At 34.7% G+C, this 17,383-nt stretch overlaps 1 protein-coding gene across 3 annotated transcripts in view; it reads left to right on the top strand.

The window, feature by feature from the left end:
- Nucleotides 1-17,383, top strand: part of TNNI3K (TNNI3 interacting kinase) — a 345,420-nt gene that overhangs the window by 95,285 nt on the left and 232,752 nt on the right. For all 3 annotated transcript variants that reach the window (XM_056123421.1, XM_056123420.1, XM_056123422.1), the window contains exons 7-11: nt 2,422-2,560; nt 9,680-9,824; nt 9,982-10,086; nt 15,974-16,068; nt 16,600-16,749. In XM_056123421.1, coding sequence (XP_055979396.1) covers nt 2,422-2,560; nt 9,680-9,824; nt 9,982-10,086; nt 15,974-16,068; nt 16,600-16,749 — 634 coding nt within the window. The remainder of the gene's footprint in view (nt 1-2,421; nt 2,561-9,679; nt 9,825-9,981; nt 10,087-15,973; nt 16,069-16,599; nt 16,750-17,383) is intronic.

Here is a 17,383-nt window from a genome sequence, read left to right as displayed (position 1 = left end):
TATAGAATGACGTAAAAAAATGAAAAAAATGTGCTGTAATCTGTAACTTTCTAAGACATAAGACTGTATTAGTTGTATGTTTATATTTCTTGATATTTATAATAAAGAATGTTAAAATAATAAAATGTTATAGGATAATTAAAATTAATAGAATAGTTTATATGTCTTGACTCAATAAATAATGTTATTTGTCCCTAATTATATCCCATGAATTTAATGAGTTATTATCTTATGAGCTCTTATTCTGAAACAATTAATATATTAATTATGACCTTTTTGCTTCTAAAAATTATGACAAAAAACTAAAATTATTTATTATTAATTCCATTAATAATATTCATGAAGCTTCCTAAGATAAGGTAGTTTATCTAAATAGGACCAAATTAAACAGAAATACAAACTTAATTGGGTACACAAAACTTAAGTGTTCATTTGGCAGCCTATTTATTTGACTGCCTCTTCATTTTACATTTCTAAATTTCTAGTTGTACTCCATTATTCAAGTTCATAAGTCTTTTTTTTTCCCTCATGGAAGTCATGCCATTGTACCTGAAGGATTCTGAGTGAAAAAACAAGTGTACTTGTGTCTCTGTGCTATTTTAGTCATTTTGACTTTATTTCTTTGCTAGCTGGCATATGCTTGGACACTCTTGGACCTGTGAAGCGTGACCTATAGCTAGGGAAGATTGCTCATTTCATTGATGTGCTGCTCAGAGCACAGTAGAGTGTACTGGAAAGCTGGTCACTGAAAACGCTTTTGAAAGTTACAGGGTCCAAAAGCCCAGGTGATAAAAAAATGCCATACTTCTTTGATTTCAGGCACCAGCAGGACATACACAGTGCATGCAATTTGTAGAGTCATCCTCTTTGGTGATTAACCTTATCACCCAGCAGAAACATAAGGAGCTGCTACGCATGCTGGTTGGAGAGTTAAATTTGTTTATTTTCCCTCAATATATAGTCACAGTTATAAAATTACTCTGAAATGTGGATGGCCCTTTTATGATAAGGGACTCACTTTCTATTTGCAAAAACAGTGCATAAGTAATTTATGGATGCTATTGTCACTTGCTAAAATATGCTGACAGGAGAATGGTACATTCAATTTTAAAAGTGCTTAATGTGCCATGTTCTTTTCCATTAGTTTATTTACTTATTTTTAAGTGGAAGAGTATATATTTGGTACAAAGAGCAGTATTTCCAACATAAATAATAATAGTATTTCAAAGATAATTTGAATACGTCCTTTATAAAGTCTCATAATGAGACTCTATGGAAAATATGTAAGTGAAAATATATGCTCAAAAGAGCAAGGTTCTTGCCACAAAACTTCTATGGTTCTGATTTCTTCTGAGTTAAGTATGAACCTACCCATTAGGTGACACAGGGATAAAGTGCACATATTCTTTTTGATGCTAACATGTCTACTAAATTTACTGAGTACCAGGAATTTTTCTAACTGCTTTCCATGCAATAATTTATTTAATCCCCATAACAACTTTATGAAGTAGAACTATCATAATTCCTATATTATCAATGAACAAATTGAAGTCACAAGAGATCATCGTTTATTAAAGTTGACATAGCTAATAAGCAGAAGGCTGGTTTCAGAACAATTATTCTTTATGTACTAACTCTAAATGGAAGATTTCCTCACATCTCACCCTGTTAATTTTTTTCCTAAAGCGTCTACAAAATATTCACCATGGTCTTTGAACTTACTAATTGGGATTAGTGTAGTGACTTCTGAAATTCCCAGGAAAGAAATATATTCAATCTAGAAAAAATTATATTGCAAAATCCTCAGTGGACAAATTAATATTTGAAGAAATCTTATAAATCCCTAAAAGATTTATAAATTGTTTAATACTTGAGCTATCTCTTTTTCTCTTCTCTCTTTCTCTCTCTGTCTCTCTTTATGTCTCTATCTCTGTCTCTCTGTCTCTCTATTGCTCTCTCTCTCTCTCCCTCTCTCTCTTACTCCTTGAACATGAAGGTTAGCAATTTGGGGAAGATGCTGAGGACTACTGAAATTATCTATCATATACTCACAAATCAAAAAAAAAGACTCAGAATTCGTGTAGAAAAAAGGTGACCATCATTTACCTGTTCATGGAACTGTCATGAAAATCAAGTTAATTTAACTATTTCTGACTCTAGCCAGAGGCCACTTTGAAAAAAATTGTTATGATTATGAATGATTTTAGAATTATTTATGTACAACAAAAATTAAGTCTTGCAATTAACCCAATTTTATTTTGATAGAATTATTTATTGTTTTGGCTAATTGAGTTAGGACTTTCTGTCTTTTGGGGATAGAAAAGAACCTAATTGAAGGCTTTAAATATGTTTTTTTCATATTGCAAAAGAAAACTTTTTAAAAAAAATTCTGACATTAATTTTGATTAATTGATCCTTTAGATAACCCGCCTTCTTTTAAAATTTGGTGCTGATGTAAATGTAAGTGGTGAAGTTGGAGATAGGCCTCTCCACCTGGCATCTGCAAAAGGATTCTTTAATATTGCAAAACTATTGATGGAAGAAGGCGGCAAAGCAGATGGTAAGACTATATGCTGAAAATATCTTTTCTATCTTTTACTGTATATATACTTTTTATTTGCACTTTACTTATTCACTATAGAATAATCTTAAATTTTATTAACCCTATGCTCATTTGCTAATTTGTTACCAAGTCATTTTATATATATATATATATATATATATATATACATATATGTGTATTTGTGTAATATATATATACATATTTCAATTGGTTTTGGTTTGGGGTCACACCCACCTATACTCAGGGCTTACTCTGTACTCCGGTATCATTTCTGGAGGTGCTCAGGGGACCATCTTAGGTGTTAGGGATTGAATCTGGGTCAGATGCATGCAAGATAAGTACCTTACCCACTTTACCATATTTCTGCCTCTCAGCTTTTAATATTTATTACCTCAGTAAAAATAAGAAAATTTCATATATAAATTTTCCTAGTTGTTTTTATTTACTAATTATTTAATTGAAGAAAACTTTACATATAGCAAAATTCTCAGATATTAAGTGAATATTTATTAATATATCCATGTAAATCACCTCATAAATAGGCTGGACCAATAGCACAGTGGATAGGGCATTTGCTTTGCATGTGGCCGATCCGAGTTCAATTCCTCCACCACTCTCAGAGAGCCCGGCATGCTACCGAGAGTTTCTTGCCCATACAGCAAAGCCTGGCAAGCTATCCATGACGTATTCGATATACCAAACACAGTAACAACAAAGTCTCACAATGGAGATGTTATTAGGCCTGCTCAAGCAAATCGATAAACAATGGGAGGACAGAGCTAACAGTGCTAACTGATAAATATATATGCCATATGAATGGTATATACTTATTGTTATTTTAAAATTTTTATATTTTCATTTATAAAGTTGAAAATACTTTATATGGAAAACTGAACTCTGGCAATTTCATTTATACCATCTTCTAAGTTTTCACCAAATTAATTTATGGTTGACTTCAGTTGTATTAGCTAGTTGTTTCTATTCTTAAAGTTTCTATATAACTTTATGGATGTATTTTTTTTTATAGTTTTGGGGCCACAGCCTGTGGTGCTCACGGCTTACTCATGGCTCTGCACTCAGGAATCATCACTCCTTGAGTGCTCAGAGCACCATATGAGGTTCCAGGATCAAACCCTGGTCATCCAGCTGCAAGGCAAACACCCTACTTGCTGTGTAATATTGCTCCGGCCCAATATGGTTGTATTCTTTTGATCAGTAACATGCTTTGACATTTGTTCATCTTATTACATGAGTCAGTTTCCTCTTTTTTATAACTGAAGATTATGTCAATATTCTTCAGTTTGTCTATTCTCAAACTACTGGGCATTCTATTATTTCTCATTTGGTTTTATAAATATAGCTGACAGGACAATTCTTACTCACTTTTTGTATACGTTTGAATTAATTTCCCTTAGGGGTTGTTTCATGTTTTTGGAATTGCTGCTTTTAAGACTACACACGTTTGACATTTATCAAAGTCTTTGATTTTCATTTCCACAACAATATATGATAGCTTCATTTGTTTCCCACATGCTCTTTAATTGCTATTATTAATTTTTTTATTGAAGTCATATTAGCTACCTTGACTTTATGTTTTAAGGGTACAATTTCACACCTCTTTAAAATGCATGTTACTATGCCACTCTCCCAGCACCAAAATATCTCCATCACATTATATTTACATCAAGTATCCTCTCTACAATGGAGATAGAGAATGATCAGGTTAGGGGAAAACTGTAAAGTACACATAAAAGTTTTAGATATTAGAATTCCCTTATCTTTAAAATTTTTAGATTATAAAATTGACCTCAAATTTTTATTACAAGTACAACATTGATAAATATTCTTCTCCTCTTCATTACTTCCTCACAAACTTTATTTTTTGACACAGAGAATCTCAGAGTTATATCTTGTCATTAAATTCTCTCAGGCATATCCAACATTCTTCCATTGACCCCCAAGAGACCTAATTAAAAACCAAGCCATAAGAACTGCTGGCCTTTGAAGCAGGAAGGATGCACAATTCCAAAAGGACAAGGTTGTCAAAGCTCTAGCACTGTCAGTTCTTGGGTCCAAAACTCATGTTGATATTCAGTAAATAAATCTAATCAATGATTTTTACATACACATATAGAAAACACAATGTCTCTCAGCTGTGTTGACATTAGACCAGTTTCCAGTTTGCGTCCTGGAATAAGAGCCATCTTGTCCCGTAAACTTTCAGAAACACAATATTTGCCTCTTCTGTAAAATAAAGGGAAATCACCCAGGTATATTCCATATAGCATTAACATAAGCAACTTGTGTTGTCAGGACACAGGGAATTCTGTTCTGTGGACCTTATTTAACCAGTCTCTTTGATTCTGTGGCTTCTATTCTATTCACAGAGGTACACCTGTGTGAATTACTGAACACATAATTCTGTTTTTGAAACTGCCTTGCTCTTCCAAGGGGTCAGGAACCACATCACTTTTTCCTTTTATTATCAGTGCCAACCTCAGCTTTTTATTCCTCTGTGCAACTCCAAAAGCTCAGTAGTGTCAAAATGAGTGTCATTTATGATCAGCATGTCTCCAGGATCAAAGGACTCTTCTACAAAAAAGCAATGAAATGTGTATTACCTCCAAATCCCTCTACATACTGGCATCATGTTATATAATCTTTAACATTTTCTTTCTGATTCACACAAACACTACATGCGTCCTACTCAATCATTTAAAAAAATCAAGAGGCAGCATGACTGAGTCTTTTAGTACTTTGATTGCCTTCTAGTATACCTTAGTGTTTAAGTTTCTTCTGTACATCAACCAATTGCAACAAATAAACCATAAGATCCATTGTCCAGATAAACACTGTACTAGACTTATAAACCAGTTCACTTATTCCAAAATGTAACTAAGCCCTCAAATGATTTATTTTCAATCTGGATCTTGCCTGAGGTAAATGTACTTAAGAGGAAGATTAAATGAATGACCCCCAAAAGAGCACAATTTACAATCTGGTATTTACAGAATGTTTCCATGGTAATAGAATGTCACAAATGAAAATAAATTCAGGTTACAGATGTAGCCAAAATGTAATTCTGAGAACAACCTCTTCTGTTAAAGCATGTTTGGGAGGCTGACCTACTCTGTAAAGTATACTTTAAATCACTAGTCTTCTGGCTTAGAATAATGAATAAGGAGAACTTTTAATGCTTACTGAATGAAAATGAACAGTTTATAAAACTGGTGTATTTTATAAAAAGAAAATAGTAATATAGTCCTCATAATTTTTTATTCTAATATAGTTTAGAAATGGAAAATTAAAAATTTAGATTTTTCAGTTCTTATCATCTGAATGTTAAATAGGTACAGTTCTTTTAACATGGAAGTGGATATTATAGAAAATTTTTATAGAAATGTTTGTGATATAATTAATTTTAAATTAAGCATTATATTTTTAAAAAAGTCATGTTAGAACTCTAACACAGATTTGTTAGTAGAAATTTATTTGAGAAATCCTAAGAGTTGTTTCAGAGTGCTAAGGGGATGTGATGACATTTCTGGGTTAATATGGAATTTTAAATTTTATCTTACAGATAAGCAGAAACAAGCAAGAACTCGCATAAATCTACCCATCCATTCATTAAATCTTTATTTCAAAAGACATTATGGAACACTTACTCTTTCAAATAAAGGATTAGATACTGGATATTTTCTAAATAATGTTTTATATTTATTTGTTTACTTAAAATATTTTATCTACATATCTTATGAGATGCTAAATTAATATCATACAAACATTCAATTTTCTTAATAAGATACAATTTGTGACTTTTCAAATTGATCTAAGGTAATACCAATAGACAGAATTGCAGGTATATGTATGTACTCTAACTCAGATTTCTTCTGACTTGTCTTGTTGGTCGATTTTTATATTTGCTTTGAAAAGAAAAGTTTGTTGGCCATTGCAAGTAATTCACCAAGTCCTTAGATATTCTACTCTGAAGTTGACTGATTCAAACTTAAAAAGAATTTTGTAAGGTGGGACAGAGATGAACAAGGGCCAATTGTGAATTAATGGAAGGTTATGCTGCATTCTTCTCTCTAACACAATGTCCCTCTGGACCCTAAGAACTCTTATGTGACCTCCAGATGTTTTGGACTCCCAACTGTTCTCAAGCATTGAGTTATTGTATTGACTTATCCTGGCGTACAACAGAATGTGAACAAAGGAAAGGTATAATAAAAGGAAGATAATCAAAACAACTAGGGACTTGCTTCTGAAGGAAGAGTGTCCTTGTGAACCATTCATTAATAGAGGGTGTTTAAAGAATTATTTTTCAATAGCAGTCTTGGGACAAAAAGACTTCAGTGACTGTGAAAGACTTCCTTTTGGCTTAAGATCTTGTCAGACAATAAAGTGATAATTCTTACCCACAAACACAAACAACTACAGGTTTATATCAGTGTTCATTACATTTTAAATGATAATTATAACAGCAGTAGTAATAGACTACTTGTACACTTTAAAAATATGGTATTATCTTGTCTTTTTTTCCCTTCCTATCTTTTATCATTAAAAGATTCTTTCCCTCAATTATTTTAATTCTATAGATGATTTTTATTTTATATTAACATACATAGTCACACATGCATGAATAAGAGTGATGAGTTGTGCTAAAAGACCATTATTTTCTTTTTTAAATAAAGCATGCTATACAGATAAACAGACTAATGAAATAATATGACAAATATCTACAGAAGTTCATCAAAATATCTTAGTTCTTAAACTTCTACTAAAATATACTCAGAATTAAGAGTCTTGGTATTCAGTTATTATAACTTCAGGTCTACAGTCACTGACTATTCAACTGGATTACAGTTTTAGGGTATAGAATATTTTCTTACATTTTTTAATTTAACACAGAAAATTCCTAAGAGCAAAATTAGTAGGCAAAGTAAGAATTTACTTAAATTTCTGATATGTTATAAGCACCATAAGCTCCTTTCCAACCATGATTTTTTTTCTAACTTCTAACACTGCACTGTCTGTAGCACTGTCTTCCCTTTGTTCATCGATTTGCTCTAGTGGGCCAAAGTAACGTCTCCATTGTGACACTTGTTACTGTTTTTGTCATAATGGTTATGCCACTCTGGGTAGCTTGCCAGGCTCTCAGAGAGGGACGGTGGAATCGAACCCAGATTGGCCGCATGAAAGGCAAACGCCCTACCCACTGTGCTATTGCTTCAGCTCACTGTATCCCTAAAATACAACTATTACTATATTTATTGTTACTGATAAAAAATAAATAACTCCAACATATATCCTGGGGTACAGTGATAATTGGGCATTGAGTATATATCAGTCTCATGTTCTTACCTGAAAAGGAAGTTAACTCTTGCTAATGTAAGCATAAAATGTATTTATTTTTTAAAAATCAATAAACGCACAAAAGAAATCTTTCACACTAGAGAGTGATAAGACAGGTTTTGAGTTCTCTCACAAACCAAAACTAATCCTATGTCACTTCCATCCATGATAGAGACACATACCAACACTTGTGCTTCTGGCACTGAGTCTGTGGCTGGAATCAGAGATACTAGAAATTAGATGGAACTACTCCATTGCTGCTACATTGCCCAGACAGATTAGGATCCACTTTCTGGTGTCATCAGTTCTGATATATTAAGTTGACTGGAGAAGCCTACAGATTATGACAAGGCACAGTTGAGAATACTGTTTAAAAGTATGATAGAAAAAGAAGCATAAACTGGAGCATATGACTACTCTCTGTTAATTCTGTACCTTAGTTGCAAAGGATTCTGGGATAAGTTTCTATGAATAAAAAAAAAAAGATAGTTTTGGCCTACACTCAATATTTTCAGTGTAAAGAATTCCCAAAATGTAGGAAGAGGTTATAAGTAAGGATGGACAAAAGTGAAAAAACTCATATACACCACTGAGTGAACAATTGAATATTAAGCAGCTGCAAATGATAAGATATTTAATGAGGTTGTCCCTTATGTAAAGCTTCTGCATACCATATCTTGTTTTAGTATTGAGTATATATCAATGAGAATTCTTCATTTAAGAAAAATCAGAACCTATTAAACAATGTTCTAATCAGAGGGGTACTTGCTACGTGACCTGTCATTGTCCTCCCGTTGTTCATCGATTTGCTTGAGTAGGCCCAGTAACATCTCCATTTTGTGACTTGTTGTTACTGTGTTTGGCATATTGAATACGTCACGGGTAGCTTTCCAGGCTTTGCCATGCGGGCGAGATACTCCGGTAGCTTGCCGGGCTCTCTGAGAGGGGTGGAGGAATCGAACCTGATGTGGCCGGGCTGGCTGCGCACAAGGCAAATGACCTATTGAATTAAAATCAATGAGGGCTGGAGCGATAGCACAGTGATAGGGCATTTGCCTTGCACACAGCCAGCCCTGCCTATTACCACAAAGCCTGGCAAGCTACCTGTGATGTGTTTCATATGCCAAACACAGTAATAACAAGTCTCATGATAGAGACATTACTGTGCCCGCTTGAGCAAATCAATGAACAATGGGAGGACAGTGACAGTGACAGTGAGAATAGTGCTTTGAGCAGAATCTAAATTTTAACATAATCAAGAGAGGAAAAATCAATTTGAAAGAAGATATTTGTGAAAATAAGGTTATGTGTACCTTTCAGATGCTTATTTATTTCCTGAACTATTCTATTATGCAAGGCAGATTTGATTAGATATGTTCCCTAGAATTTATGGGAATTAGAAGATAGACTGTTTAATGTGGTAATAGGCAATATAATAGAATTACAGCTCTTTTAATTGGTTTCACTTAATTTCCTTTACTATTATCATCATCTCACAATTTCTAGGAATCTCTCAAGCACTCCACAAAGTCCCTGAAACTATCCATGAGAAGACTGAAGAATAGAGGGGCTAGAGCGATAGCACAGTGGGTACGGTGTTTGCCTTGCACTTGGCCCACCCGGGTTCGATCCCTAGCATCTCATATGAGTGCAGAGCCAGGAATAACCCCTGTGCATCGCCGGGTATGACCAAAAAAAGAAAAAAAAATTGAGAAATACAGGATTCCAAATAATGTACCTTTCCTTTTCTCTTGATAACAGTGAATGCTCAGGACAATGAGGACCATGTCCCACTCCATTTCTGTTCTCGCTTCGGACATCACGATATAGTGAAGTACCTGCTCCAGAGTGATTTGGAAGTACAGCCACATGTCGTTAATATTTATGGAGATACCCCATTGCATTTGTGAGTAAAATATATATATGCATATATACACACACACATATACACATGTATACACATAGACATATATAATTTATATACCTACATTTATATAGTTTCATAGATCTTTCAGGTATGGCTGTACCTTATCACTGATATGAAAATTCTTTCTTTAATCTAGGGCATGCTACAATGGAAAATTTGAAGTTGCCAAGGAAATTATTCAACTATCAGGAATAGAGAGCCTTACTAAGGAAAATATCTTCAGTGAAACTGCTTTTCACAGGTGAAAGATATAAGTGCAATGGCCACTAAACTCACTGATACCCTATGGCACTTGGAGTTATGTACGTAAAGCAAGAACAAACAGTGGCAGATGTTGTAATCAGAGAGCAAGGGCAGAGGGTGGGCAGAGGACAAGGAGCTCAAACTAGAAGCACAGAAGAAAGAGGTAGAGGCAGATGCTGTAGTCAGTACAACAGATGGGGCAGGAGCCAGATGCTGCATTGCTGGCAGCAGCCACAAAGACAGGGACTGATGTTGCCAAGGCAACAGGCATATCAACATCTGTAAGCATATTGCTTCTATTCCACTTCACTCTGCAGAAAACTGCCAAAAGGGGTAGTGCCCATAATCCTCCCCTGACAAGAATCTCATTACCAGAATTCATCAGCTTCGGATGTGACACATTTTTCTTACTACTTAAAAGTTACGTGCAGATGCATCTACCTATCTGCGACATCCATCTGTCAGCCTGTTCAAATTTAGTCAGAGTGGCCACTGAGATGTCTCAAGACACATTAGCACTTTTCTAGGAATATGATAGTTCTTAACCGTGTATTCTAGAAAAGTACACTGAAAGAGCAGCTGGGTTTGCAAAAGATCCAAAAGAGAAAAGAAAAAAGAAAGGAAGGAAGAGAAGGAGAGATGGGGGAAAGAAAGGAAAAGTTTATTAATAACTTGAGCTCTTCTCGGAAATGTCCAAAAGCAAGACAGATTTTTATAAACTATAAGGACTTTCGATTTTATTGAGCTTCTATTTTACTGTAAAATAAAATCATAATAAATTTAGGGAGACTTGAATATAACCTATTACCTATGTACCACATTTTTTCTTGGTTTTGTTTTGGGGTCACATTCGGTGGTGCTCAGAGTTTATTCCTGACTTTGCACTCAAAAATCACTCCTGGAAGGCTCAGGGAATCATATAGGTGATCAGGGATCAAACCGGGATGGGCCACATGCAAGGCAAAAACCCTACCCACTGTATCTTTCTGGCTCCCACACATTATAGATTTATGAGCTAGTTAGCTCTAAATATTTATTTGGTACTATTATGATATCTACATATATTTTTAGATTCTGGTAAAAGGCTATAAATGATGAATTTTTATTTCATTAAAATTAAACTTATACTTTTGTACCAGACATCAACCTGTCAGAATTTCCAGATAACTTACTATTAACAAAAGACTTTAACCAAAAGTTTGGAAGAAAACTCTGGAGAAGGAAAATTACCTTCTCAAAGTATTTTCTTGAAGAGAAACTATCATTAATATCATTAACAGTGACAATATACTGGATGATTTCACACATTATCTCATGTAGTCTTTATAGCTATTTTATGAAGTTGGTTCTAGTATTTCTCATATATAGGTGTTAAAGCAGAGTTTCTATGAAGCTAAATAACTAAAATATTTATGAATAGCAAAGTCATGTAATAAGTGTCTAATTTTATACCCAATAGTTTTTTACAGATCTTTATTTTCTAGTACCAAAGTATTTTGCTTTTTCCCTACAGATTTAGTAATTAGTTGCAAGAGCTTTTCCCAACCATGTTTTCAGTCAAAACGGAGCAGTGTAATTTGTCAGTGGGAATAATTGATGGAATTTATATGTAGAGATTGATAATATTCTCTTCCCTTAGAGAGCATGCTTGTTACAGCTAATACCTCAAATTAGTTTTCAAATCATTTTACTACCCTGTGTACATAAATTTAAGCCAACTTATTCTAAGTCTTTGTCATTTCCTGAAGATGGTACAAACAAAAGGATTAGTGAAGAGTTAAATATATATAGTCATAGTATTATTTTGTAAATAACATTTTATTTGACTTGTTTTGAACACACACATATATATGTTATATATTGCTGTTTGGGCCACACCCAGTGATGCACAGGGGTTACTTCTGGCTCATGCACTCAGGAATTACACCTAGCAGTGCTTGGGGACAATATGGGATGCTGGGAATCGAACCCGGGTCAGCCACATGCAAGGCAAACACCCTACTCTCTGTGCTATCATTCCAGTCACTTGAGCATATATATTTAAAAGAAGCTTATTTTTCAGAGTCACTCTGGCAATGAATGTTTCTATGTACAAATAACAATGCTTTGTACTTCCTAAGCACTCAGTACATTTTTTCTGTATATTCATATGTATTTATGCACGTATATACACATATGTACATGTAGTATACATATTATATATTACATTATATGTTACATATATATTGGAGAGAGAATGTGTGTGTGCTCCTCATTCTCTGTACTAATTGCTTTTTAAAGAAGCAGTGAAGTGACCTAAGATAGTACAAGTAGGGGGCTTGCCTTCGACACAGCAGACCTGGGCTTGATCCCTAGCAGCCCTTGTGGGCTTCCCAGAGCACTCAGGGAGCAAGCCCGGAGTAAAACTGGATGTGTGCTCACTCCCCCTGTCCCCCTGTCAAACCAAACAAGGAAACAAAAATGAACACTGAAGCAATCCAGGCAATCAGTCAGTAGAACATTAAAAGCATCCAGGGAGATAGCCTAAAGGGTTTGCATATAGGACGCTGAGGTTTGATCTTTGGCACTGCCTGGTTCCAGGTGCAGTAAGAGCAACTCTAAACAGTAGTAGACTGAACACCAGACTACAGCCCCAAAACCATTTAGAAAATAGAAAAAATTAAAAAAAAGAAGTGTAGTATCTTCATCCTATTAGTAATGCAAATAATGGTGATCTAACCTATTGTGCAAAGGTTGTGACTTTTTGTTCCCTCAACTATTAAAGGAAGCCTTTTTAAGGTTCTTTATTATGTTGGTGTTGGTGGGAATGTAAGATACATGATCATCTTTTGTTTTTTTTAAAGGTATTCAATTGTAAAATAGCAAAGCATAGAAATTGAAGTGTATTATTATACATACAGTACATTCTGATAAATATCATAAGACTAAAATGGCAAGGAGATAGCAGTGAACTCAGTCTTTGATTTATGAAATTTTATAGGAATAACAGTTCACTTTAATGAATGCAGATATTTACTTAGGAAAACAGTTCAGAGAAGCAATGGTGTTTTATTAAAGAAAAAAATTATTGGGGCAAGACCATCTAGAAAGGAGCAAACAGTAAACAGTTAGACCTAGTGAATTATCTCTTTTAGAATCCAGTAGAGAAAGAAAAGAACGATGTTTTTCTATAGCCTCCTACAGTACTCAATACTTCACTTTTGAAAAGGTCTGACACCAGCTGTTTGGGTTTTTCCAATACCAAGCAATTTTCCAGTACTCTGCAAATATCAAGTGAGTGTACTATAATTCTTTCCAACTATCACAAGTTAGTGCCCAACCTCGCAGATTAAGGACTTGTTTCCCCAGACTGCCTCATACTTCAGATGTCAATCATAAGTTCTGATTATTACCTCTTCTTCTATCTTTAAATCAACTCTTCCATATATTTTATACTTTGCCTAGAGCAGGTCACAGAACTTAGGAAAAGAGTTTAATGACTAAATTATCAGTTTAATATAAAAGAATGCAACTCAGGAACAGATTAAGGATTTTATTAATTTAAGCATTAAGCAGATTTGATGTTTATATTAAAGTACACTGGAAGGTCTCTGGGCCTTCCACAGTGTCTCCCAGCATCCATCTAGCGCATATATTCAATTATCCAACAACTCTCTGTAGCTTATACCTTGGAACAGTTTATGGAGGCTTCATTACTTGACATGACTTTTGGCCTTAAATTACGGGCCATTACTGGTGATTTATGTATCCTTCCATTACAGCCCTCTTCCTTTACAGGTTGAGTGGTATATCTGATAACCTCTAGCTACAGGTTGGCTCCCTGGCTAACTAGCTCCCAACATGTGATTATCTTGGGATGTTCAAAATATTTCTTCATTAAGATAAACATGTGTGATCTAAAGAGGTTTATTATGTTACAAAGATGCCCATTTGATCTTTATGGCTCTGAAAATATTTCAGAAACAACGAACAAAGCTAAACTATAATAAAAGCATACATCTATTGCTGTTGTTGCTTAGAAGACTGCATGTGCTTTAATTATGTTGGTCTAGACATAAGGTCAAATACAAAATACATATATCTTAAATTAAAAATATCAATATCACAGTGTTCCTGCATCTTTCAATGTGATTTAAGTGGGGTTCTTTCCAGTTTTGCCTTCCTTCAATCCCTCATATCTCCCTAAGGTTTGGAGTGAAGTAACAGTTAGAGGTTGTAATGTACTAGGGATAGCAAAAAAATAAGGTAGGAGGAGAAATCTAAGAAAATTCTTTTAAAAATTAAAAAGCAAAATATAAAAATGTAGATATTACCAGTCATGATTTACCCTGTGCATTTTTCTGAATGTAATACTAGTTTCCCTAGTAAGCAGCAAAAGTTAAAATGTTAATCATTTACCAAGTGTTGTTGTAAAACTTACTATGAAAATCTTTCATCTTTTTATATCAGGAAATATGCTAAGTTGGGAAGTTTGTGTGGTTTGGGCCATACACAGTGGTACTCAGTGCCAACTCTTGGTTCTGTGCTCAGGGATCACTCCTAACTATACTTGGGAGACCATAAGCAGTACTGGGGTTTGAATTAGTATCCACCATGTGAAAGGAAAGTGCCTTACTCCCACAGTAAATCCAGTTCAACATATATTTTTATACAACTCTAATTGATCAGTGCCAACGATGAACTGTCTTCTACAGTTTACAATATGCTTCCATAAGCATTTATTTACTTGTAATTTTACCAGTAATGTTGTAGGTAGAAATTCATTCTATACCATTATTTTATAAGTAATAAAACTGAAATTCAAGGAGGTCAAAGTACTTATTCCTGGCTAATTTTTAACTCTACAACCAATGTATCCTTAGCAAACTGAAAGTTTTGAGATATTGCCCTCTGGTCAAGACAGTGTGTAAGAGATAATGTTTGCTTTCTCCAGAAATAACTTTATACTACAACTTGGATTTAGCTGAATCTCTCAAGAACCTCCTGGAGTTTTTATTATGTTATCTTGCATAGAGTCTTGGTTCTGAAGCTAAAAATACACAGAACATGAAACATTTTTCTTTCTTTTATGAAAAGCAACACAGGGAATATTTTATGATCAGTACTAGAAATTTTGAACCAGAGGTAAATACCACTTGCTTTGCATGTGACCAACCCTGGTTTGATCCATGTTACTTTGTAAGGTCCCCTGAGTACTTCCAAGAGTGATCTCTGAGCACAGAGCCAAGAATAAGGCCTGAGCACTGCTGGGTGTGGCCCCAAATTCGAAGGAAAAAAGTAAAAAAAGAAATACTGGTATTATACACAAGTCCTTTCTTGAAACCCTGGATATTAATATTTTAAGGATGTTATTGATGTATGAATTTTGGGTGTTTTTTATTCACTTCTCTTTTTCTTTACTTCTCTCTCTTTGTCCCCCCTTGACACTCTTAAATACACCAGCATCTTTTATACCAGGATAAAAAAAGATCTATATAAATTATATAAATTTCTAAGGCTTCCATAATAAAGTACACCATACTGCTTGACCTAAAAAGCAGAAATTAAGTTTTTCACTACACTGTAAACTTGAGATTATGGTCTCAGTCCACTTGTTTTATTCAGAGACCTCGCTCCATACCAGTAGATATGTACCTTTGTCTTTTGTCTTTGAGTGTTCATTCCATGTCACCATAGTGTACTAATGTGTCCTTATAAATTCTCCATTATATTGTGTTAGGGTACACCTAATAATTACACTTTCATTATCTTTTAAATTTGTATCTCATTAAATACAGTTTCACTGTGAGATTATGGGAGTTAGAGCTTCAATATATTACTTTGAGTAGTACTTATTCAGTCTATAACAAGAGCATTCTGTTTTTCTCGTCTTGTATTTTTTACAGTGCTTGTACCTATGGCAAGAACATTGATTTGGTTAAATTTCTTCTTGATCAGAATGTTGTGAACATCAATCACCAAGGAAGGGATGGACACACAGGTAAAACAATTTGAGAACTTGGTCCATTTCTACCATTCAAACACAAGATAGTGGTCTCAAGAAAGATGAGGCAGTGAGAGTAGTCATTCCCAATGGGGAAGAACATCTTATCTCTGACATAATTTAGAATCATTGGTCTTTAGCAATATGATTACGTGCTAATTTATATATTCCTGCATCCCTTGTGGCCTAGATGAGACAAGATTTAGCACATTGCACAGTCTTTGGTTTGCTACTCAAGCGAGGTACCAATGTGGATTAATTTTATACAAACATCTTAAAAATTGCAATGGATTGAAAAATAGTATATATTCACCTAAATCATAGAAAATTTATATTAAGATCCTCTAAAAGAGGATGCTTCATTTTCTCAAAATGTCTTGTTTGCTTAATAATAAAAGCTCATTATTCAAGGTGAAAATCCTAGTTTTATATCTGTAGCAATATTCTTTTATTTGACAATGACTATATTAAAATTGGAGTTTGTTTTTCTCATTTCTCCATCTATATTTTTATTCTATTCTGTTATAGGATTGCACTCTGCTTGCTACCATGGTCACATTCGCTTGGTTCAGTTCTTACTGGATAATGGAGCAGATATGAATTTGGTAGCTTGTGATCCCAGCAGGTCTAGTGGTGAAAAAGATGAGCAGACATGTTTGATGTGGGCTTATGAAAAAGGTAAGTTTTCTTTATCTCTATAGTGATACATTGAGCTACAACTATACATTATGCCAAAGAATAATTTAATTTTCACAGGATTTCTACACTCCCACGGTCTCTGTAGGTTTTACTTGATTCTCTGGGGTCAGTTTTAACCTCTTTTATCAAATGGGTCCAAGAAAGACTACTCTTGGGTTTCAGATGAGTTGAAGGAATTCTCAGTACTGGCACTTTTAAAAAGAGAGTGAGCAATCAATTTCCTAGATACTAAAAAAATCAACATGTAAGGTAAAGGTAAAGGTAAAGGCCCTCCCGTTGATCGTCGATTTGCTCGAGCGGGCCCAGTAACGTCTCCATTGGAGACTTTTGTTGTTACTGTGTCTGGCATATCGAATACTCTCGGTAGCTTGCCGGGCTCTCCGAGAGGGGCAGAGGAATTGAACTCGGCTGGAGTGATAGCACAGCGGTAGGGCGTTCGCCTTACAAGCGGCCAACATGGCCGACCCGAGTTCGATTCCTCCGCCCCTCTCGGAGAGCCCGGCAAGCTACCGAGAGTATTCGATATGCCAAACACAGTAACAACAAAGTCTCCAATGGAGACGTTACTGGGCCCGCTCGAGCAAATCGACGATCAACGGGAGGGCCTTTATTC

This window comes from Sorex fumeus, unplaced genomic scaffold (assembly GCF_029834395.1).
Source record: "Sorex fumeus unplaced genomic scaffold, SorFum_2.1 ptg000047l, whole genome shotgun sequence".
Classification (NCBI taxonomy): domain Eukaryota; kingdom Metazoa; phylum Chordata; class Mammalia; order Eulipotyphla; family Soricidae; genus Sorex; species Sorex fumeus.
This window is presented reverse-complemented; position numbering and strand designations above follow the sequence as displayed.